The sequence below is a fragment of the Balearica regulorum genome, chromosome 20 (genome assembly GCF_011004875.1).
Source record: "Balearica regulorum gibbericeps isolate bBalReg1 chromosome 20, bBalReg1.pri, whole genome shotgun sequence".
In the NCBI taxonomy this organism is placed as follows: Eukaryota; Metazoa; Chordata; class Aves; order Gruiformes; family Gruidae; genus Balearica; species Balearica regulorum.
The window spans coordinates 7558981-7583753 of NC_046203.1; the positions used below are offsets into that span (position 1 = coordinate 7558981).

At 44.9% G+C, this 24773-nt stretch overlaps 2 protein-coding genes across 8 annotated transcripts in view; both read left to right on the forward strand.

Annotated features, from left to right (window-relative positions):
* MEGF9 (multiple EGF like domains 9) overlaps positions 1-12970 on the forward strand; it is a 54685-nt gene extending 41715 nt beyond the window's left edge. The window contains exons 4-6 of the mRNA XM_075772206.1: positions 2765-2908; positions 3691-3963; positions 7919-12970. Of these exons, the coding sequence (XP_075628321.1) occupies positions 2765-2908; positions 3691-3963; positions 7919-8373 (872 nt within the window). The 3' untranslated portion in view covers positions 8374-12970. The remainder of the gene's footprint in view (positions 1-2764; positions 2909-3690; positions 3964-7918) is intronic.
* Positions 12971-16333: 3363 nt separating this feature from the next.
* Positions 16334-24773, forward strand: part of CDK5RAP2 (CDK5 regulatory subunit associated protein 2) — an 82514-nt gene continuing 74074 nt past the window's right edge. For 5 of the 7 annotated variants that reach the window (XR_012838523.1, XM_075772889.1, XM_075772891.1 and 2 more), the window contains exons 1-4: positions 16406-16588; positions 16767-16828; positions 18568-18635; positions 23238-23348. Coding sequence is in view for 6 of the 7 variants with exons in the window: in XM_075772889.1 (XP_075629004.1) it covers positions 16536-16588; positions 16767-16828; positions 18568-18635; positions 23238-23348 (294 nt within the window). In the remaining variant the exon portion in view is untranslated. Of the gene's footprint in view, positions 16589-16766; positions 16829-18567; positions 18636-23237; positions 23349-24773 lie in introns of all 7 variants that reach the window. The other 2 variants (XM_075772894.1, XM_075772893.1) reach the window with 2 other exon arrangements.

The window sequence follows — 24773 nt, forward strand, 5'->3', positions numbered from 1 at the left end:
AAATGTTGCAGAGTTTTTTGCATAGCTGGCAGAGAGGTAGAACTCATTGAATGTGGTATTTCTGGGCAATTTCTGCACCAGTGTCTGTTCCCTGGTGTCCCGTGTGTTTGCAGCAGGGGAACGGGTGGCCGCAGTGCTGACGGTGCCCAGCCAATGCCCGGATCCTGCTCGGCAGAGAGGATGTTTCTGTGGGTGGCCGGCGCAGCGGCAGGCACCAGATCTGCACGCCCTGAGGATGAATTACTGCGTTCTTTCCTATACTGAACTTTGCTTATGTCCTACTAATATTAAAGGGTATAAGATTGTACCTAAAGCTGTGCGCGCATCAGCTGCGTTACTGATTTGGAGCTGCCTGTGTGGGTTTTGTGAAGGAGGAAGATAATCTGCTCTTTCCTCTTCTCCTTCAATGTTCCCCCAGCTCTTGATTTGAAAAAACCAACCCAAAACCCAGCGCAGACCTCGCCTCCGGGATGGGGCTGTTCAGGCAGCGCTTCTGCTGAGGCTGTGCGGCGCTGGCCACGGCACTGCAAAGAAAGACCCTCTTTTTGGTTAATGATCTATTGTTGATTTGACAAAAATCCCTTTTTAAAAAATTTTCCTCCATCTGCTTTCTTTGCTGCCGGGGGGTGGGGGAACCCAACAAAACCAGAACAGAGAACAGTCGATTAAAAATTAGATCCGACATCTAATAAGTAACGCAGCGCACTCAGCCTGCTCTAGAGACTGCACTTTGTGTGACCTCCCCGGCTTTACATCAACTGTGTGTAGTCTTTGTCAAATTTTCAAGGTTTCTTTTGCATTAATGCTGTACTTCGGGCTCCCTCTGCCGGCTTTGCAACCGTCTCTGCTCGGCATGGCTCTGGCCAGGAGGAATATTTAAAATTACTGGGCTGGAAATTGGGCAGCCAGAGCTCCCCCAGTGACAGCGCTTCCTTCGACACGACCCTCGTGCCCCGTGTTGTGTCTGTGCAATGAGTTTGGTTGCTTCTTCCCAGCTGGAGAACTGTGAGGTCTGATCCTTCCTGAGGGCATTGTCAGGATGGGAAGTGCTATTAATTATTAAGGTTTTCCACAGCGATACCTGATTGCAAGCCCATGCGTGCTTTGCATGGCTGAGCAACTTGCTGACTCATTGGAAACGCAGCCATTTTGCAGGGTCGGTGTAGATAAATGTGAGTAATTTCCGCCGATGGGAAAGATATTGGTCCTAAAATGACCAAGACTGGTCAGAAAATGCAGGTGTGATTCCAGATTTATACCGCCGTTACCGCCTGCAGAGCACGGTTCAAGGCACCCTTAGTGCTGATCGGGCAAATTGACCTTCCGTGAGCCGCTCTGTCCCAGGCATCCCGCTGAAGCGGCTCTTCGACGTTTGCAACTGGAGAAACCGAGCCCAGCAGATAACTTTTCCCTCTAACCCTGACATCTCTCCCACAAAAACCACCGGCTCGTGTCTGACAAGCTGTTGGGTGCAGAACAAACAACGCGTGGGAGCTGACGCCGTGCAAGTGTCCTTAGTCATCGGGGCGCTGCCAGCCCCACCGCGGGTGGTGGTGGGGGGAATCGGGCGCTTCCCAAAAGCGGCAGCTGCCAGGGTTTGCTTCCTGCCCTTGGTGCGACGGTCGGCTGCAAGGACATGCCGGGCTTACTCAGAGATGCTCGGCTGCAGAGTCATCGCTGTGGAAAGAGAAAAGTAGGAGCTGTGCAGTGTGTTGGGCTTGCAAGGGAGCCAAACCGTTCCGATATTAATAAGAAAATCTGCTGTGGTTTTTTTAACAGTCAGCATTAACCTAATTCAGGATTTTTGCGTGTGGTTAATGTTGATATGAGACTTTTCCATGCCCCCGCAGCACCGCTAGATTAGCTCAGTGAATCTCCTGCCTGTGCTTATATGTGCAGTGAATAAACTGCCGTGTGCCGCCCTGGTTTGTTAGAAGGTGGCTGTTGCCTTTGCAGAGTCTTGTATATGGGATTTAATCGAATGAGCTTCCCTCAGGTCACTGCCACCTCGACGAGGAGCCTGCTGAATTACAGGACGTTCCTGTTGATGGATGGGCTTTTGATAGAGGCAGCGTTTTTATAACTATGGAGATTTTTCTTCCTCCGGTCACCACAGTATCAAAATGCGATTTAGAGGGCCATTAGGACACAGCCTCTGCTAAGACACAGCACGTCGATTTTCTGATTCAGAGGCTCCCCCAGGAAGGGGAGGTGGCTCACGTGAACCCCCGGTTCTCCTCTGTCTCTCCAGGAAGGTCAGGAATTGCTGCTGCCTTGTGCCGGTGAGGGGGATGGAGGAGCTGGAGCCACCCTGGTGGGATGGAGCTATCCCCAAAGCAGGGTGGGGGCACTTCCTTACCCCTGACCACCAGGTCTGTGGGGCAGGAATACGTTGGACACCAAAAAAGGCAAAGGCATAAACTGTGGGAGCGGGGGATTTGAAGCATCAAGATCACGTCTCACTGGCATAAAGGCAAACTGAAACTCCTTTCCTTGAGGACCATTTAACATCGATAGCGTGTCTTTACCTGCGCTGACCTTTTCAAGTGATGAACTGTGGGCCTCTGGGGCTACCTACTGTTTCACATGATATGTGTGTGCGTGTGGAGGGGTCATAAGAGGCTGGGATTGTGTTTTGGCCAGAGGGCATCCAAAATCACCTGAGCTCTGATAATTGAGGGCGTTCCATGCGGATTCTTACTCCAAATGTTCTGCTCCAGTTCCTGCTGCCAAACGGTTGCTTGTGCTCCTGTCCCTTCCCCAGGCATCTGCCTGCGCTGCCAGGAGAACACCAAGGGAAACCACTGTGAGCTCTGCAAGGAGGGTTTCTACAGAAGCACCCATCCTGCCCACGCCTGCCATCGCTGCCCGTGCTCCACCGTAGCTTCGACCGGCACCTGCCAAATACGTAAGGCTTTCGTTTTGGTCTAATTCCTCAGATAATGAATATAGCTCTTTTCGATTAAATTGCCGCTCAGAGGCCATCAGCCTAGCGAGGCGTTTTATCGCCCATGAATCTCCCGCCTGTGGGAACGAGGGCACCTTGCTGGAAGCAGCGCCTGCCACCACGCGTCCCTGGTGCTTGTGTTGCCTCTTGTGAGAGCGGCTGTGCAGCGGAGGGCTTCAGAAACGCTTCCCTACAGGCTGCAGCCTGCTCTGAAGGACCTGCAGAGTCTTGCAGAGAGAAACTGCGGGGCTTGTGGCAGGCAGGAGGGGCACGGGAGATGGCCAGCAGTGCCACGCAGCCGTCCATACCTCTGTAAGCCCTCTTCTGAGCATCTCCATGGACTCCAAACGGAGATTCCCCTATCTTCCTGCTCTATTTTCCTGTAACCGAGAGAAGAAGTCATAGCTATAATAAACATATGTAAGATTATTTTTTTAATTTTTTTTAGTATTTCCTTAATCAGTTTTCAGTGAAGCCACCTCTGGCTTTATGTAGGCCAAAAAGTTCCTGCAGAACTATCCCCAATATAGTTCTAGCTGTTTTCTGAAATTGGCTTTTTGAGATGGAAATGTTCAGGAGTAATAATCTGTTTGCTTAGCAACCTGCCGAGCATGTTCTACGACGCTGGTACGAGGCCTCAGAAATGCCTAAAGCTTTTCTTCCCCTAGAAACTGCTGCAGTTCAAAAGTTATATTTTTCAGTTTAAAATGGCACGTACCTGATTTGCTTTCTGTATTCTTCAGAGCCTGGTGAAACTGTCCCAACGTGTGATAAATGCAAAACCGGGTACACTGGCCGGAACTGCAACCAGTGTGACAACGGCTACTACAACTCCGACAGCATCTGCGTAAGGTGTAAATGCAACGGGAACGTGGACCCAGCGCAGTCGCCCAGCGTGTGCAAGCCGGAGAGCGGGGAGTGCATCGGCTGCCTGTACCACACGGCGGGGTTTCATTGCGAGGAGTGTGAGGACGGCTATGTCCGAGACCCCGAGGGGACCAACTGCACCAGGAAAGGTAAAACACGCTCCTCAAATCAGTGTGGACGCTTGCTGTGCGGCTCAGGTGGGCACAAGCTGCCTGAAGGCTGGGGCCGGGGGGGGGAATGCTGTTAATTGCTCTAATTGGTTTAGGTTCATCTGGCCTGTGGTACGGGGAAGAAACCCAGACCTTTAGAACATGTTGGTGCCTACTGGCCTTGAAATCTGCAGTTTAGAGTTAGATCTATAACCACATCGATTCCCAGACTGTGGCAGTCACCTCCAGTGAACAAGCTGGAAAACAAAAGCTATCTGCAGTGTATTTAAATGTAGGTTCTCTTAGTGCCCACTGAATTGTCCTTATTGACTAGTCCATTCAAATAGCACTGTCTAGTTCCCTAGAAAGGGTGCAAATAACTATTTGGACCAAGTTTTTATATATATATATATATATATTTATGTATAATTACTTTTTTCTTTCTAAATGGGGAAGCCAAAGCTCAGAGCAGTGAGATGCAGACTTGCACAGCAAATCAACACCAGAATTTACTGGTACCTGCTCTGAGTCTCTCTCCCCAGTCTCCAGTCCACGTCCAAGACACTGTACGTAGCATCTTGGACACAAACGAGCTCTGGTACTTAGAGAGTCTACTGCACAGCAGGAGGACTTGTAGTAAGATGGGAGAAAATGGTTCTGAAGTTGCTCCTTCAGTGGTTATCAGGAGGTTGGTCCACAAGGTGGATCTCCAGCTCCATGCGTGGAAACGTTACCGGTGTTGTGTATTAGATAAGAGAACTCAGAGTTCAGGAAAGTATCTGGGCCCAAATTCGTCCTTGTCACCAAGAGAGATTTAATTCAGATCTTCCATTAGGAGCTAATGTGGTTTTCACTCCCATGCTGCTCTCGGAGGTGTAATCACAGAGTCCTTCTCTGCGCGGGGAGATGATCAATACAAAAAAGTTGAATGCTCATTAGCGGTAACTGTACCGTTATGGGGCTGGAAATGGCAGTTTTGCATCGGGTCATCCATTATCTCCCCCTGCACAGCTCTGCCTTTGTGCAGAGAGCTACGTGACCTTCCTCCATTAAAATCCATATGCATGGCTTTGCTTGTATACTTGAGTTTTCACCATTCGTTTTATTTTAATGGCATTGTTACACGCAGCTCCTGATGTGGGGAAAGACTGTCCCTTTTCAAAGGGACTGGGACATAATCACCTAGCTTTCCTGTTTCCTTGACACCTGTTTTTTTCCCTCTTTTAGTAAGCAATTAAAAAGGTGTACAGTTTCTTTCCAGTTTCGTACACACAATTTACCTAAAAATTGACGTGCTGAGGTACTGTGCATTAACTAGTTTTAGGTTAAGGTTTTCATAAACCACTAGTGCATTTCAGTGGCCTAGTTTTGAGTGGCTTCTAGTATGAAATCCTCACCGGATCTGCAGATGAAATTGTTGGAGTCTCTAAGTGGTCACAGTTGAAAAAAGACAGCGTGTTTTGTACCAACCTCCAGTACCCATAGGGACTGTTCAGAGTCTTAAACCTGACCAAGATTTTGATGCTTTCAAGGCTGATGGAGAGAATATTCAAAGGACATGTGGGATGACCAAAGTCAGTGTTTCCGACCCCGGGGTGGATGGTGTTCCTGCTGTAATGGTGAGGCACAGCAGCATGGATTTAGCGATGCAGCGCGGCACTCTGCCACCCAGCCGAGCATTGCAGCCTTCCCCGAGCGCTGGCGCGTGGGCTGCTGGCGCGGCCCCGGCTCTTGCTGGTGCTCATTCATTGCAGGAGGTAGCAGAAGCTTTGCAGAGACTGCATTTCAATCAAGCAGCTGGATATGACGCTCACGTCAAAGCTGCCAAAGCAACCCATTGAGCGAACAGCTGCCGCTCTCAAGGAGCTGCTCCAGGACATCTGGAGGGCTGGCACGGCCCTGGCGAGCGGAAACAGGCATCGCTCTATCACCGCCCAAAAGCCACAGTCCACGGTCAGGGCACGGCACTGTTTCCCCATGACGTTACCACCAGTTCCAGGAAATGTTTTCACCCATGTCCCCCCGTGCCAGCACTTAGCTGATGCTGACTCACAAATAAAGCCCAGAAAAGTCCTGTTTCCTTGCTGGTGAATCAGCCATTGTCTCTGTTCTGGTGTTTTTCTAATTATAGCTACTGGCAGGGTTTGCCAAGAATTGAGTGTTGATGAAAGAATTTGGAAAGGATGACTGAATTCCTCATGCCCTTCTCCCAAAGCTGTATCCAGGAACCTCTTGCTCCTGTCACGTTGCTTCCTACTGTGCAATTCTGCCTGTTATCCCCTAGAGAAAAGCCTTCTGGTGTTCGGCATCCTGCGTATCCTTATCAACCTACGGCAGGACCTGCAGAGAACAGAGGAGTTGCTGCAGGGAGGGACCCTGAGCAGGAGCCTAAATTAGGTGTGTGATGCCCCCTCCAGAGGACTTTCTTTCTCCATTGCCTGAACTGGGAACATGACCGCCCAAAGTTAACTCGTAGGAGTTCCCCCGAGGGCCCGTGGCAGGAGACGTGCTGAATATTTCCAGCTCCTGTTGCCATTGGAGATGCAACTTAGTGCAAAATGAGTCCTTCGGAAGTGACTCTCCTCCTCAGTCATAATTAGTAGACGTTCTCTTCAGGAGAGCTGGATCAATACAGCACGGCACCATCAGCTGTAATTGCTGCAGCTGTAGGTGGGTTTAAAATGAAGTTGCAGAAGGAGAAATGGAATTGAGTAGGAAAGAAGATGCAGAGAGTCCCATGGAGCAATAGGTATAGTGAACATTGTGGTTGATTGAGGCTTCAGCTTCTGGAGGGCTCCTGCTGCCTGGACTTGACAATCTAAAATAGATCAAGTTATTCCTGTGAAGAAAATGCTTTATTAGTTACATTTGGGAGGCTAATACTCGGGCTTTTATGGTGCTTTCTGAGGCCTTTTGCTCAACTGGTTTGAGGAAGGTGTACTGAATTTGCATCCCACTTATGAGATCGCCAGTGTCATCTTGTCGCTGACTCCTAGATCTGAGAAGGGACTTCTCCCGTGTCTGCTGGAAGCAAGGCAGGTTCTTGGCTGCCTTGTGCCTGGGAACAGGCTGCAGAGGAAGATGGAGCTTGAGGCACAGTCTGGTAGCTCCCATATTCTCATCCTTCGTGTGCGGCTGTTCCCATGTTTTCATCCTTCAGCTGAAACCAAAGCAGGATCCAAACTGGCTTCTGCTGTGTTCAAATGCTTCCGAAGAACATCCACTGTCTTTTTTTTGTTGTGGTTTGGTTACCTTCTGCTTCTGGTTACGCAGACTGGGGGTTTCCATCAGATTTGTGTCTGACCTCATTCAAAAGCAGAACTGGGATAATTTTGTCCTTTTACATAAAGCAGTGTAAATATTGAAACCTGTTGCTAAGCACTGTGATAGCAGAATATTCATGGTTCGGTTTTTTTATCTTCTTGTACAGGTAAGGCAGAAATAACTCCCATATTGTGAAGAGAACCCTACATGTAGTGTACTAACTGTGAAAGGTTTAAGCTCCTGAAGTCGCTGTCTCCTCCCAGCCTGACTGTGCAGCCCACGTAGACAAGTGAAACTCTGCCTTCGTTAGGTTCAACGTCCAAACTCTCGCTGAGCTTGGTAGAGCCCCGTTTTCGTGGGCTGAATATGGGCTGGACTGGGTGGCTTACTTTCATCATGAGCTCATGTAGCTAACACTGAATCTTGGCTACTGCGCCTATCCATCCATCAACAGATTTTTCACAGGAATGCTGCAGTCAGCGAGCACTTAGCACACAGAATTATTAAAAAAAACCAACCCAAACCCAACCCTAGCTAACCGTTTTTGTAAACTATTTAAAAAAAAATACCAGCTTTAACAGTGTAGAGTTAATTGCCATAATAACTGTGATGTAAATGTCAAATCTCTTATGTTTGTGTTTGCTTCCAACTTTGCATATATTTATTGATTGTTTTTTTATTTATTTTGTAGAAGCCACTCTTGGCCCAGAAACAAGGGAGTTTACAACTTCTGCTCCAAATGCCAGCAAGGCGGCAACATTTTCAACTGCAGTGATAAACAGTACATTGTCACCAACAACTATACAGACTATATTTCCCATAAGTTCTTCTGACAATAGTACTTCTGCTTTTGCAGATGTTTCATGGACTCAATTTAACATAATTATTTTGACAGTTATCATCATTGTTGTGGTCCTACTAATGGGCTTTGTGGGTGCTGTCTACATGTACCGTGAGTATCAAAACAGAAAACTTAACGCTCCGTTTTGGACCATTGAACTCAAAGAGGACAACATCAGTTTTAGCAGCTACCACGACAGCATACCCAACGCTGATGTTTCGGGGCTGTTGGAAGATGATGGGAACGAAGTGGCACCGAATGGACAGCTAACGCTGACGACTCCCATGCACAATTATAAAGCTTAGAAGAAGCAGCGATCCAGCTATTGCAAAGATGGCTTTAAAAAAAGTTACAGGGCTTGTTGAAGGGGTATCGGGATCCGTGCCAAGGCTCCACGCAGAGGAATTTGCTCTTCAGATACTCTTACAGCTGGGCACGCTGTAGCTTGCAGGTGAACAGAAAAAAAGTGTAGTACATCCGAATTTCAGGTAATATGGTGGAATGCGTTCAGTGTCCCGTTCTCCATAAAGATCCATAGAATTCACTGTTGTTAAAGACTTCATTATGCTGATCTTAAAATATTGGGTTTTTTTAATGAAGAGGTGGTGGGGTGGAGAAAGCAGTACCTCATGATTAATCGGAAGCTACTTGATTTCCAGCCAACCTAACCTTTATGTCTGCATCCTTTGGTTTGAAAAGTAGCTCGTGAATTAACAGTGGATTTTCAGGAAATAGACTGTTGTAAAGGCTTCCTATTAGTTCCTGATATAAATTTGCCTGAAAAGGAGGACAAAAAAAAGGGAAATAATTGTTCACTGTACTATGAAGAGGCAAGTAGAGGGGTGAGTTGCACACTTGAAAAAAGTCACCATTATCAGTTTCCAGTAAGCAGGGAAACAGGAAAAAATAATTAAAATATTGGAGTTAGGGAGGAGACTAAGCTTTTCCCTTTCTGAATATTTATACAGGGTGATGATGCTATTAAAACATAGCAATCCATTTTCTTTTTTCTAGAAGGAGTTAATGAACTTGTATAGTTTCTGTGCAAGGGAAGACGACAAGACATCTCAGGGTTGCTGTGTAAAAATAAAAGCTAGGCTTAATACCCTACCCTGATAGAAATGGTGTGTTGTGTATATAGAATGTAATATATCTTCTTGGAATTGTATTTGTAATTATTTGTAAAAAAGACAACCAACCAACCAAAAAAAACCCCCAACAACAAACCCATGAACCCCTCCCCATTCCCCAAGTCATATTTTATCATCTAGATTTTAATTGTACAGCGGTTAGTGGCGTTGTTTAAAAAGAAAACAAAACAAATGAGGATTGTTTAAAATACTGTAAATTAGATGGCAATATTGTTGGAGCTGGGACTCTGGCAAACACCGACTGCTTAAAGCTTTTCTTCTAGTGTCATTGAATAACTTTCTTTTTTAGAGAAAATGTGAGTGCTCCCTACTTGCATCTGTCAAATTTTCCCATTCCTTTAAATATAGAGTGAATCCCAGTGTCGCCATGACTAGAGCCTAGTAGGTGTCCAAAAATCGGATGTACCTTTCTGTTACTTGCTTTTAAATCTTTACACAAAATGCAAATACACTGTCATGAATGCATTGAGAGCCCGATCCCAATGGCCGAGCTTTTCCGAAGCGGCTGCTCATCATGAGTGGATCTCATTGCCATCCCTCCTGTGCTGACACGGTGATGGAGGGACTTGCTGGAGGGCTGAGCACAGCCTCTTGAAAGGCAAAAGCAAAAATCTCCTGGATTTGGCTGGAAACGGCTTTCAGCCGAAGAGCTTGCAGGAGCCGATCTGCGCTTCTAGGCTTAAAAGCTAAAAGTGCGTGGATGCTTTCAGGAAATTCATGTAGCACAAGGTGATGGTGGGGAATCAGCTGTCAAAAAAACCTACAGGGGACTTTTAGGTTTTACGGATTCCCCTGATTTTTACGGGAGGCTGGCGGACTGTTAGCAGAGGGAGAACAACTAATGAGCAGCACAGCACGGGGAGGTCGCACTGCGGAGCTCCTCGCTGGTACCCGCAGCGTGCGTGTGTGCCTCCAGGCAGGCACCGTGCCCTCCCTGTGCCGGGGAGCCGCCAGGTCGGACCTGTGAAAATCAATGCCGTTACATTTAAGCAGGGCGTGAAACAAATAGTTCACCTAACTCATGACCAACCTCAGAACTAAAGCTGCATTGCTGTGCGTGTTCGTGCTTCGCAAGCGAGCGATGCTGAGGATAAATGAAGTACCTGCTAAAGGTCAGCAGGAGCTGACTGATGCATCCTCAGAGCCAGGCAAAAATAAATATTTCTCAAGATGAGAAATGGTAGGAAGAATGTCGTGATTATTTATTTGCTTTCTGGTGCTGCATGGAGGCTTTTCTTACCACTGGAGACTTTGGGGGGCGGGGGGAATAGGTGCTTTAAACACATGCACAAAGATGCCATTTCTGCCTCAAAAACTTGCTGCCTGATTTAATAGATGAGGCAGGGCTGGTAAGAAGGATGACCAAGGGAAACGGTGAGGGCAGAATGTGATATTGCACACAGACCTGAGCCGGTGGAAAAGCTCCTGTTGCCTTCTGTGGGCCTGGGTGAGGTCCCATAGTTTAGGTAATAAATTTGGCTGATGTCATTCAGAGCAATGCTACTTTTAGTTATAAAACGGGGGAGGACTGGAGGAGAAAATCAGTGTATTGCTAATCCTCGAGTTACTCATCAAACTTTTAAAGAGCAGAGTGGTGACAAAATAGAAAATTTCCTAAAAATTGTAATTATTTAGCAGTGCTGATGTAGTGATAACACTTGCACTCGGTCACTTCATAGGGTGGGGAAAGGTAATTTAGGAAGTGTTAGCTTCTGGGGCTAATGCTAGCAGGCAAAGTGAAGGACAGATTGTTTGCTTTAATGTTTCCAAAATATTTCAGTAGATCTTTTCATTTTTGCCACAAAATACCTCTTCCTCAAATTTCGGTATGACTGTAGGCTACATTCCAAGAGGAATAGGCTTTGATTTTTCTCTCACTGTAGAAATAATGACCATCTGCAAAACCAGAGTGTGAGTTCAGATGCTGAGCCCTCCTGGTCCCTGCCTACCGCAGCCCAGGAGGTGTTGGCATCTGGGCTGCTTCTGACCTCAAGGCTTTGTGTTTGAGCCTCGGGTTTGAAGAGAAGAGGTCAGGATGCCGTACAGTCAGTCTGTACAGGAGGGCGGTACAGCCACGCTGCTGTCTGTGGGTCGCACATCTGGATGAAGGGATCTAGACGGCCCCCACAGATGCGATGGGAAGCTTGGCTGGGTGGGGGGGACCAGGTTTGGACAGCAGAGGAAAGCACAGGATGTTCTTTAGCAGGGACTGGAGCACAGCAAGGATGTGGCACTGGGACAATGCTTGTCAGATGGCAGAATGACTCAGCAGGAAAGACCCAGCCATCTCCAGCCAACCAGCCCTTTGGCACAGAGGAACAACATTTATAAAAGGAGATCGATGCCTCAGCAAGGAAAGAATGAACAGCTTCGTGTTTGACTCTGGTGGTGGGGGATTAGCTCTTTCTTGCTCTCTCCATCAGCCATGCGGCTGTCCCCGGGCAGCACAGGAGGTGAGGAAGAAGCTGAGCTAGTTACATCTCAAATCAGCTTAGGCTGGCATTGTATTTTGAGGAGGTGCAGAGCTAAAATACCTGTGCCAGGGTACTAAAGGCCACCAGGACCGCTGACCTGCCGTGTGTTACAACTTGTCACGAAGCCTCCCAGATGATGAGGTTTGCCCTACGCCATGTTGGGGTATGGACAGGGAAAGCAGAAATGACTTACGGGGCTGCACTGAGGCCCAACTCAGAAGCTGTCAAGACAAGGGGAAGGCATCTAGGTGGTTGTAGGGCTGATGTGGCAATACAGGTACATGTAGCTTTCCTGAAGGGCCACCATGCATCACCTTCTAACTGGGCATGCCACTGTCTGGTGGCTGTCGTGGAGAAAGGCAGTTGATGGTACGGTGGGTGTAGAGTACAGAGAAGGTACGACAAGGCAGGTGAGGGCTGGGTGAAGGTGGGAAAGCAGCTCTCAAGGCACGATCCTCAGGGTCGTAAGGGCCCTGTGGGTCCAGCTGGTCTGGATAGGGTGAGTTCAGTTCCACAGCCAAGTAACTGAAGGCAAGAGGATATAATGAAGTGGATAAAGGGCAAAAAGCAATGATGTGTCAAAGGCATGGGGCAGCCTGGATGGCTCGCAACTTAGGAGAGCATTTGGTAAGCACAGAGTGCAACAGACATGCAGAAATGTGATTGGGTTAATGTGGAAAGATGATCTGGAGTCTTATGAACCACTGTAGCTAGAAATAACTGCGTGGAGTGGAGCGCTAGCCCTGGGGAGCTGTCAGGAGATGTCATCCATTGGAATGGTAATTCCCTTGGACCAGGCTGAGCAAACTTAGCATGCTGGAAGCCGTTTGTGAAAGAGGAAGGGATGTATTCAGCATCCTTCAGGTATCCTGGGCCAGTTAACCACTGCAATACAGCATCTGTACCTGAAACGTTACATGCAATGTAAATGTGCAGAAAGTTTGCACAGTCTCCTTTAAATAAAGGATATAAGATTGAATCCTAAAAATACGTTTCTCTTTAAAGTGAAGTTTTAAAATGAGCTCCCACAGGACTCTGCTCTTCATGTGTCAGAGGAATGGATTAAAATAAGAAAAATGTGGGCCTTAAAAGTTTTACTTGCTCCCAACTGAAACCCATCAGTCTTACTACACATCCAAATAAGGCGTCTCCTAAGCATATGCTATGCTTACAAATGCATTTCTAAAAAAATAAAAGTGTATGATTTGAATATATGTCAGAATTTATACAGAAGAATGTTATTTAAAATGAATAAAAATAAATGTATATAATTTGTATCTATGCCACTTGGGTTTTTGCATTTGTTTTTTATTCATTAAAGTTCAGCAGGAGTCTTTCCACTGACAGCAACCAGAGCTGGATTGAATCCTAAACGATCAAATCTGATCTCATCCCAGTAATGACATTTGTTCCAAGAGAATTATTCCTTTATTATGCCCCTGTATGTGAGATGAGAACCACGGCACCAAAATATTTTTTACCATTTGTAAGGACAGTTGACGTTCTGTGTCAGATAATCCATCTAAAAATGAGCCCTATGATCTCTTGTGCCTGCTCGTTAACTGTTCCAGCTTTCAGCTACTTTCATTAACGTGTTTGGTAGCCAGACAGTCAATGCGTATTTCCCCATTATTGTCTGTAATATTCACATAGACATATTTTGTCAGAGATGCATGCAGTCATTGAAAATGAACCATACAGAGCAAAGCTAGAAATTGGAAGAAGATATTGTATCAGATTTTTCTTCATGACCACAAGGAAATTTATGTGATCAGATACTCTGAAATCCACATCTGTGGTGTCAATAGTTTTGAACAGTTCTGGTGGGACCTATGGAAAACTTGCATTTCTTTCTCACTTGTCAGTGTTAGGAAATTGATTTTTTTGGCATAGAAGCAAATACAAATGCTAAAGGCTAGGTTTTCCTGTTGAATGTTATGTCTAACTCTTTGGCCCTTATTAAGCAAAGAACTTGGAGAGGTAAGTCAGCATCAATTAAGGGAACACTTGAAACTAAGTGTTCATTCAAATGCTCAACTGAGCCAGAGCTATATAAGCAAGGACCACACTGGTGAAATTCTAGAGAGTTTATTGAGACCTGATTTGCATTAGTAGAACAGTTTGTGTATGACTTAGCTTAGGAGGAATTTTGCTCCGAACTGTAACAAGAAGAGGCATAACTGAATGCTGAACCGGGTCCCCAGAGTAGGGACTTGAGAACAGGACAAGGAGGACCCGTGCTCAGCTGGCGGTGACACCCGTCCTTCTTGTGCAACCGTCACACCTCAGCCACAGGTACTGAGCAGCTGGCTTTCATCCTGCTCCTTGGGAGCTTGTGGTCAGCTCATCCATACCATTACACTCACCATAAGTACTTCTTTCCTGGACTCTGTTTCTGAGGTGGTAAGGATCTCGGGCTGCCTTGTAAAGCAGGAAAGCGTCGTTCCAATACAGCTTCCTGGTATGAGGATTTAGCATAATCTCCCCAAATGTGCTACTAATTAAGATAAGGTTAAACAACATTAAGCAGATTATTGGAAAACAAGTTGTTAACTGCTTCTAAACAATATGTTCCCCAGCCCTTTCTGCCCCTCGCAGCTTCTTGGTGCTGCTGCAGATTTTAAAACATTGGGCAGGGCAGTAACCCAAGGGAAATCTTCCATCATGTCTGTGTGTATATACACGTATATATTTGTAAGACTTTGTCCATCAGACAACCGTTTCGTGAAGTGCTAAACTTAGAAAGGAGAGCCCTGCTGATTTCCTTTGGAGAGATGGTACGTCCGGATGTGCACCGTGGCTCTGCAGATGCCGAGGTGCTGTGCCAGCACACAAGCAGTGAATGATCTGCGCTGTACTCGTGGCTGATTGATGCTGATTTAACGGCATGCATCAAACACATAACACCTTACTGTAACCTTAGAGAAGAGCAAATTGGTATCATCCTTTCAGAGCACGGACTCATTCATTTAATGAAGATTTGCTCAGTAAACAAGTGAAGCCACATTTCAGACTGGCTGATCAGATCCTAGTGCCATATGGCAGACCTGATTTTGCAAACTTAACTTCAGCTTGGCAGAAGGTAAGGCCCCTGCAAAAGGGGACCCGGTCACGTAAGGTGACAAACATCTCTCAGGGGCCGTGGGGGAGTTGAAGGGACCGAACATCTCTTAGGGTCATCAGACCCCAAATGCAAAGCATGAGGCATGTCCCATTGGATAGGAGAGGAGATTAAAAGCTTAGTTGTGCTAAGTAGTGCCTGGCATTTTGAGGCATAACAGCTGCCCCATCATGCACTTGTACACATAAAGCTGAAAGAAGGGATGGGAAGCCCACCATGACCATGCACATCCAGTGGTTGCAATGGCCAGTACCCCAGTCAAGGGCATTTTACAGGCTTACAACTCTAATCTGCCCTGAATAGCAAGTGGAGCTGGTGCAGGCACGTGGAGAAAATGGAGCTAACAGGGCACCATGGCAATTTGGAATAATAAACCCACAAAATTACCATGGCCCATGGTCAGCCCTCACGTGCGGCCTATTTCCTGGCCAGGTAAGAATCCCCCTGTGATAGCCTAGCCGATAGTAAGTGAAACCTGGCACAATGGGTACCGAAGAGGAACCCGAACCCACGCTTGAGCACGCGGTTACTCCCGCGGGTGAGAACCAGGCGAACGTCTCGCTGGAACGGAGCTTCCTCAGGTTACGGGTCATGCTGAAACTCTTGGCACCACAGCCCAGCTAAGGTCGCAAATGTTGCAGGGAAGTGTTTCAGTCCTGGGGACAGGTTTTCAATAACGAATTAACTAAGATCATGAGAAGCAAGACGAGGTTTGGAGCTCTGCCTGCTCAGCCCAGACCCGGGACAGTGGGACCCGGGGGGGCACGCGATGGCAGCGGTCAATTCAGTTTGGCATTTCCAACTGTCCATGTTCTGAATGTTCAACACAATCGCATTTTCTCCCCCCCCCCCCCCCCAAAAAAAATACCCTGGAGAGCTGCAAGGCGTACATCTTTGCTTTACAAAAAGCCCTGCTTGTTTCAAAATCAGCCTGCAGGATGGGTGATGATAGCAGCTGGCTTCCTGGATTTTCACGCCTGCCAGTTACAAAGAATAGTGACTAAAACTTGAAACTAAAGCGTAATTATTTGTCTCTCCAAGTCTGATGGTAGTTTGGCGCCGTGGAGGAGATGGAAACAATCGGCTCCAGCGGCTCTGCCAGGCCTGGCAGGAGCCCCGGGTCCCTGGCGCACTCCAGAAAAAGCCTCTTCCACAGGCGTGCTTCTCGGAGCGAGGCCCGAAGGCACCGGGCAGAGGCGGGGGCCGCCCGCCGCGCTCCCTGCGCTGTCCCCCCGCCCCAGCTCTGCCGCGGGCGGGCCCTGCGGGCGCCTCGCCACAGACTCGGGGGGAGCGCCCAGGTTGCCCTCAGCAAAGAGGGCAGCCGTGCCCGGGAACGCCCCGTGTGCCCTCAGTAAAGATGACAGCTTAACAACGTCTCCTGGCCTGGTTTGAAAAATACTGCGGCTGGCGGACGTCGCTGTTGCTTCCCTCACTCAAGATGGCGCCCGAGGCGCTCTTTCAAACATACCCCGCCCCACTTTGCCCTCAGCTAATATGGCGCCTGCCTGGCGATTTACACCACCGCCCGCACTAAACATGGCGGCTTCCCTTCAGTTTCCACTGTGCCCGCCCTGTACGCTCTTCCGCGGCAGCTTCAACGGCTTCACCTCCGTCGACGCAAAGATGGCGGAAGCGATTGCGGCCGTTTGAATTCCAGTGAAGCCGCCAAAGCCGCGCACAAAGGAGCGGGAGCTCCGGCCGCCGGTGGGATTCGCGGCACCATGGACTCGCTGCCGGGGGAAGACCTGACGCTGCCGGTGGCGTTTGAGGGCAGGTAGGCGGGCGGGGCCGTTGCGGGGGAGGGGGGCTGAGGCCCCGGGCCCACCGCCCCCTCCTCCCCGGTGCGCGTGGCGGGGCTGGGCCTGGGTCCCGAGCGGGTGTCGGGGGGACGATTCCCCCCCCGCCCCCCCGGCTTTCGGCTCCTCAGGGGTGTCGTCCTTCTCCTTCCTCAGTGTCTCCCAGCTGCCAGACGTCTTCCGCGGGGATCCCCAGCCCGGCCCGGCCGGCGGCGAAGGTAAGGCCGGATGGCGAGCGGGTTCCCCCCGCACGGGGCAGGGAGGCGGCGGTCAGGCCCCCCGCGGCACCGGCAGCCCGGCCCGGCGCTTCCCCGCCCGGCCCCCCAGCCCTCTCCGCGCCGGCCCTGCTGGCGGGGGAGCCACCCCCGCCTCTGCCGGGGGCTCGAAACCTGAGGGGAAGCTGCCACGGCTGAGGGGAAAAAGGCAGAAAATGTTTTTAAGTGATGCAACTTTTTGTAAGTTATGTGTTTTTAAGACAGTAAGACGCCAGCAGCTGCTGGAATTACTACTGTGCCTCTATTACCAGAGGTCATTATGGCTCTTGATGATCTTACATAAGATGATCAGCGGTTTTGTGGAGTGTGTACTTAAAATACTTAGAATATCCAGCGAGGCAATGTTGCTGTTTCATATTCCGCTTAGTTTTAGGGAAGTTACATGCCACGTCTCATTAAGGTTTCCAGTTCAGCTATGCAGAGTTACTTCCTGCCCAAAGACCTGATCTAGACTCACTATCTTAGCTTTTATCTATTCACACATTAAGAAACCTTCCTATCTAGTTCCTGTTGATCAGAAGCAGTAATTCAGTACGTTTTTCTATATGACGTCCATGTAACTGTGTTCATCTTCAGGTGCGGGAGACTAGCTTGAAACACTTATTTTAAAGTAAGATGGCTCAATAGTATTATTTTGAAACCTTCTATCTGTGTTGTTAACTGTTCTGTATGTAAATTTGAGGTGTATGTTTTTGATTTCTCTTTATACATGCATGTATCCAGCAAGAGAACTTGGCTGACATCATTGTATAGATTAAGTTAGGTAATTGAAACCAAGACAAATAAGGTGGTTCACCAGGAAGATCTATTTGCTCATGAAAAGAAGCAAATATAAGACACATACCAGTGCTGCAAAATAATGTTACTGTATTTTGCATGTGCTCTAGGTAAGAAATTAATTGGAATTTAAAATTTAAAAACCACTGGCTGGTATTCTTTGGGTTATTTAAAAGACCGCTTTAAATAGTTGCATAATAATTTTGGAAGTTCTTTCAGTGAAATACTTCTAGTCAGTCTGAGTCCTCACCTATCTCTTCTTTATATTTAAGATGATGTGAGTGCTATGTGTTTTATACAATCTCATTATTCTGATTAAAAGTTTACTCTGACAGGTTTGAATGGAGATAGGTTATGCAGTCCTGTTAATTGTGGCTGCTACAGAATGTGTGTGCAAATAGGAGTTTAACTACATGCACATTCAGGAGGGATTGCATTTTAGGAACATGGATACTGGCCATTTCTTCTGACCATGGTTTCTCTGGGTCTAAGGGAGGCCTGTCCTGTGATCAGTAAGATACTGAAAGATTTGAACTGCTTTCTAATGGTTTAATAGGACTTAATTCTAATGTGGGAGTCCTTTGTAGTTGCTCTGAGTATTTATTCTTGAAAGTGCACCTTGCGTAGCTTAATTTCAGTGTACATCATGGTTTAAATGGGTGCTGTTGGAATTTGGGAGTTTAAGTGATACACAACTTACTGTGATCAGAAGGAAATCTAGATACTAACTACATAGTAGCACTAACACATGACGTAAACAAGGGGCAAAAAAAGGCCTCCTTCACTTCCCGAAAGGTGGTGTACTTTTATTATGTTTAGATTAGTGTAGGCCTTTACTGTTTCCAAATTGGAGGTAGCCTAGAGATTCCACTATCTGAACTTGTTCTGTCTTCTTAAATGTCTAGTGTTACCAGATGTGGCAGAAGATACAGTCTCACCAACTAGAGCTCGGACCATGAAGGACTATGAAAATGTAAGCAGATTTTTTAATATAAGACTCGGTGACAGATTTATGGCCAGGTATTCCTAACATGCTGGCTAAAGTGTTGACTCTCTGGGTCAGGTTCTTAGTTGATGTCAGTCAACACAGATCTGTTGGAGGTGTGACCAGCTGGCTATCTATGCTTTGAACTTTCATTTCTCTAAGTATTACTTTCAAAAACAGAGGCAAAAATTTAGTGTTGAGACTAGCCAACTGCCGCTCTTAAATTGCGAAACAAAAATTGGCGCCTTCTGCTGAAAAGTTCATGCGATCACCAGAAATATAAGAACCTGGTTTGCAAGTCTGCAGTTGCTTTATTTCAGGGAAGCATAAGTTTATTTTCATTTATACTACCACAGGATTTGGCTTTTCAATTCATTGACTGCTGTATAATAAGTTTTTCCTTTATGTACGAGTAGGCTTGGAATGCTTTTGTTGTAAAGGTCTAGTATCATTGTGACAGTTCTGTAGAGAAAACTGGTTTTGGCACTTACTAGAATATAAAGGAAAACATTAGATTATTTTCTTAAAAATATATTAAATGTATTGGTTATTTAAATTGAATAAGCCAATTGCTTATAACTGCTGAATGATGATTCGGTTGGGATATAGCTGTGTTGCAGGACAACTCCTCCATAAAAAGTTTTAAATTGTTTAACTCATGTTCTTATGATTGTGTGAAGAAACTGTAGAGGGGAAGGCAATTGGAAATCTCCGAGATGACTGCTGCAGATAAAGGCTGCGGCTTGCTGTCTTTAGGATCTGTTCAAATGTCTGCAGTTTTTAGTGTGCTTCTGTAACTGCTGTTACCATTTGTAGCATTGTTATGTTTGAAATGAGTGTTTCTTCTAAACTCTTTCAGTTTCTTGTGGCCTTATATCTCTCTGAGGAGAAAGCTATGCTCTTTGCTCAGAATTTAAAGATTGTCTTGGAAAGTCTTGGTGAAGGATGTTTTTTACAGTCTGTATCTATTTCATTTCCTCTTTTGTTTTTGTGTATCAGATGGGGTAGAAAGACTCTGCCTTGGCATTAGTACGTGTTTCAAATCTTTTACTGTGATATGTGCCAAAGACCTCAGTCTAGAATATACATTCTGCACGTGGTTTATTATCTGCAGTGTTTGTTCGCACAGGGGAAAAGTTGTAGAAGGGAGGAAAAAATCTATTGTTGTTTGTTCTGTGTGATGTAGAGGAGAAAGGGTCTCCCCACAGATCTCTGGCTTCCTGGTATGTACAGACTCCTTATATTAAACTGAGCTGTAAAACTTCTCATAGGCTTTTATGGGTGCCAACAGTATAATAAAGGTCAAAAATTCATTCAAGTGAAGGAAGAAGAATCTATTAAACACAGTGAAGATACTTCTATAACTTCTGTTTTTGAATCTTTAAGATTTCTGGTAGCTAGAAGGGTAAACTTACGAAAGGGAGCATTTCCTTTCTTTGTGCTTTTACTATTTACCAAGCATCCAGTAGTAGTAGCTGTGTTTAGATGTGCTTTTGGACTGGCATCATAAGGCTGTTTGTATCCTGCTTTAAAACAAATCTGAATTGGGAGGTAAAGTTCCTGATACCTTCTACTTGAACATGGTTTGTGTGTGTGTATATGTGTATATTACAGCATGAATTTGCTGATCTTTGAGGCTATGTTATTTATACAGAATATGAGAGGAAGTAATGAAAAGATTGGGCTCCTTGCCTTGCAGCTTAGAGAGAATAGGATGAATGTAGTGACCCTTGAATGGGCTAAAGGGTGGATCCATGTAGAAAAGGTCCTTTTACGTTTAGAGCTGGAGAAGATGCTGAGCTAGGTAACAGTAGAGGTGTAGAATTTTTTAGTATTTATGGTGTATCCTGCTTTCTTGCAGTATGGGGTAGAAAATACCTTGTGATAGAAAACGTGATTACATGGGCAAAATGAAAGACTTCTTTAATTGAGGACCTTGTTATGATTTACTAGATGTTCATGAATAGAAAGGATGATTGTTATCAAGTTAGGGAACTAAGTAATAATATTAGTGGGTTTTTTCCTTGTCTCCCCAAACCCGATTACAGTTGTGCTGTCTTGTAAAATGGCCTCTGCTGGCAAAAACCGTGTTGTGCTGTGAAACCACAGCCTCTGCTGGCAGATGCCATTTTGCATAAAAGTGGCTCTGTGCAGACTTGGAGAGGAGCTAAGCTGAACTAGGCAAGTGGTATTTGCTACTGTGCTGTCTGGGGTGTGGCATATTCTGTGCATTGACCTGGTTTTTCAAGAAGTGTCTGCTATTTCTCTTCTTTCGTTCCTTTTTTAAATACAGAAATAGGAAATCAAAATGCATAAAGGAATTAAGACCAAGTTGAAATGCATAAGTCGGGAGAATTGCCATTAAAATCCTTTTGCAGTGTGAACTTGTTCACATTTTACATGCTGTCTTTTATTAAGCTATAACTTTTGAATTGTAGTCTGCCTGAATTAACTTTCCTTTGAGAAACTGAATGTCAGAGATGACATTTGTTTCACTTCTTGGTTTATGATTGCATAATCTGTTTTGTTTGCCTTTGTTTACTATTTTCAGTATAATACCCTTAAGCTCTTTGGTTTAATTCTGTTGCCACTGAAATACATGTGAGTAGAATTAAGGTATACTGAGATTTTTTTGAATCGTTTTTTCCTTTTGAGTCAGAAATGTATTGAATGTGTGAAGACTAGCCAGAAGTTGTTCAATGATACAATTTCAGGATGTCTTTGGCACTTGGACTTTTTCTGAATGAACAGAGATTAGCTGTTAGGAATGACATATGGACAGCTTAAAAAAACCCCAAACCAAATGCTCTAATGTTTGCTCTCACTAGTTGAACCATGCTGAACTTGCCAGCAAGATATGCAGGATCCTGCCCAGTTCTGCAGCCTTGCTTCATTTAAGAAATCTTTGAAATCCTTATTCAGAGTAAACAAAGAAATTAGTTTTGAGCAATATTCTGCACTGGGGTTTGTGACTTGAAGTACAAAGTTGCATTGTTTTCATGTTTACATCTGTTTGAATGTTCCACAGTAGTCATTCCAGTTACTCAAGATACCCCATGAGACTCATGAGATATCATGCTTTAAGCAGTTACAACTTGCGTAGTTCAAGTTTATATCTGTGACTGTTTGTGATCATCCGACTGGAATTGCAGGGAAACTAAGATAAAGTTAAATATGTGCATTGCTACTGCTTCTAAAGACAGGCTTCTTCAGGAAGTGTGAATGGGCCACAAGGTTTGTGTAGTCAAGCATATTTTCAGCTGCTGGGATGATACTTACTTGTGTGAATAATGACGAGGCATCTTGCTGGGCAAAGATTATTAAATTGAAGAATTGTTTGCAGATGCAGGTTCTGAGTGCAGTTACAGAAAATAATTCTGGGTTTCACAAGCCAAATATTTTAAGAATTGTATTGGTAATAATTTTTACAAGTGGTACTATACTGTTCTGGAAAAGCCTACATGAATATTTTATTAGCAGCTCTATAACATATTAGATTTCCTTTTGCTGAAAGCATCTGGCAGGGGACACAAGTCTTATTTGAATGAATGTTTTATGCTTAGCCTCTTAAAAAAATTTAGAGGGAGACTCCTCTCTTTAATGAAACCATCAACTATGCTACTGCTTCTACTAGAAAGGTTAAAAATCATAAGCAATTTTTTCCCAAAGAATTGCACTAGGAAATACGGGATGGAATAAAGGTTTTATTGGTGTTCGATTGTGCTCACGTGCTTTGTGTGCTTCTGGCTTTTCTTCCCGTGAATAAGGCTATCATCCCAGCTTTTGCTAAGAAAATACTTCTGTTTCAACATGATGTCTTATATTTTGTTCAAGTTCTATTTTATAGAAGAAAGAACTACTTAATATTTTTAGATTTTAAAAATCTCTCTTGGATTCTTTTTGTGTAAAGTCAGACAATGTTTTAGTACATAAAAAAGGAATGTTCTAAAGAGCACTGTCTGCGCAACAGTATGTATTATATATTTTTAAACCATACTATTTTATAATTGTTATTTGCTTAAGTGCTAGAGTCTGGGAGCTTTGCAGGGCTAAATATAAACACAAGCTAAATGGTAACATCTTACACAAACCCACAAAGTTTGTATGTGCCTATATATCTTAAACCCAAAACAAAACCAAAAAACAAACACCAAAACATTCAGAAGGGGTAGGCTGGAGTGGGATTTCTTCTTGTTCAGGTGAGGGATCGAGATAGGAAAAAAAAATGTTAAGGCTGGGATGGAATGGTAGGAGAAAAAGATGTTCTGTGATACGTGCTGAAACTGTAGAAGATAGAAACCCGCTGAAGGGCTTGGAGTGTTTGCAGTTCCCTGGGTGACAGTCTTGGAGGGAATGATGTTTCATTTTGACTTGGGTATCATATGCTCTTGTTAACACCTTCACAATTTGAATATACGTATATGTGTGTATATATCACCCACGTATATGTACACATTTTACTCTGTCCAGTGGGTTGAACTCTAATCTTGCACTGTGTAGAGCAAACCCAAATGATACCGTTTTCACTCTTTATTTTACTTGGATTGAAGCACACGACATAATTTGCTCATTTTCTTTCTTATTTCACAGCAAATCACTGATCTGAAAAAAGAGAACTTTAACCTGAAACTTCGTATATATTTTCTGGAGGAGCGAATGCAGCAGAAGTTTGATGGTCCCACTGAAGAAATATACAAAATTGTATGCATTTAGAATAATTTAATAGAACTTATCTCTTTTTGAAGAGTTTGTTTTGTGGGGAGGTTACCTGTTTTACTGAACTTTTGAGTCTTTTTTGTTGTTGGAAATTTCGCTATAACAACTTTATTTTGACCTAATTCTTTTTTAGTAATAACTAAATTAAAATTACCTTTGTAAGGTGCGGAAAAACTAGTTTCAAATACGTTAGTGTCCGTAGTTACAGGACAGGCTAAGAGATGTTATGTTTCCAGTAAGTGGTTATGAATCCTCAGTAGTTGTGCTACTGAAACCATATACTGAAAGGGGAATAAAAGCAGCAGCACGCTTCCCCTGAATTTGGTATGTAGTTATCCTGCTTTCTGCTATCGAGCAGTTCAGTTCACCTCTCTGTTCTTTCCTGAGTTTATCAGATGTCAGTACAGCTACTTGGAAGTTGTTTGGGCACTCCAGCTTGAAGTTGCTTCCTTTGAAGCATGTAGGTAAAGTTGTATTAGGGTTGTGTATAGATTCTAGTTTTATTGCTTTAAACTGAAAGAATGCATATTTGTACAGGATTCCAGAATCTATTTGATTCCTATGTCAGTTGGTAGGGAAAAAACCCTGGTATCTTTTTAAGTTGGAAGAAGGGTTTGAGTCGAGTGATATGTCTTGCATCCTCCTTATTTCAGGTTTACAGATGATAGGAAGCATTTCTTATGCCCTTTGGTAGTGCCTGCATTCTAGAAGGGAAAAGAAGTCATTTTGGTAATGTAGTAGCATGTTGTTATAACAGATGCTTGCATCAGGTCTCTTATCTGTAATAGGATGGAAACATAACTCTCTCTTGATGCTTGTCGCAGTAGTTAGGTACACTGATGTTTAGCTAGGTCATGGTTTCAACGGAATACTGCTGATTGGTCTTCTGTCCTGGTCTCTACACCGGTGCCTGTCTTGTAATTGCTAATGTATTGAAATGGTATCTGTCAACTTGCAGGCCAAGTAGTTCTTTGTACAGTGTGTACTTATGTCAGGAATAGTTTTCTCAGGCTATAGCAAAATAATGTTAAGATTATTAATAACCTCAATAGTTGATACAATCAGGTTTTTAAAAGAAAATGAAAATATCTCATAAGTCAAAGAAAGACCATGCATGGAAGTCCTAGGAACTCCCGAGTTGATCTGCACTACTCCCCATTATAGTAGCTAAGTGTGTGTGCGTGTCTGTAGGGGATTTGTCTTGCTTAAATACAATGGTCCTAAATGCTTTTTGAGATTTCTGAAAGTCTTGAACCTTGCAAAACACGTCCTTTGAAAGCTAACATGTCTCTATGCTATTCTTAGCCCAATGACACTTTATATTTGCTGGCCCAAGCAAAAAGTAATCTACACATTGCCAATAACTTTTGGGTAGGATGACCTCTGAATTCTCTCCAGACACTTTAATTC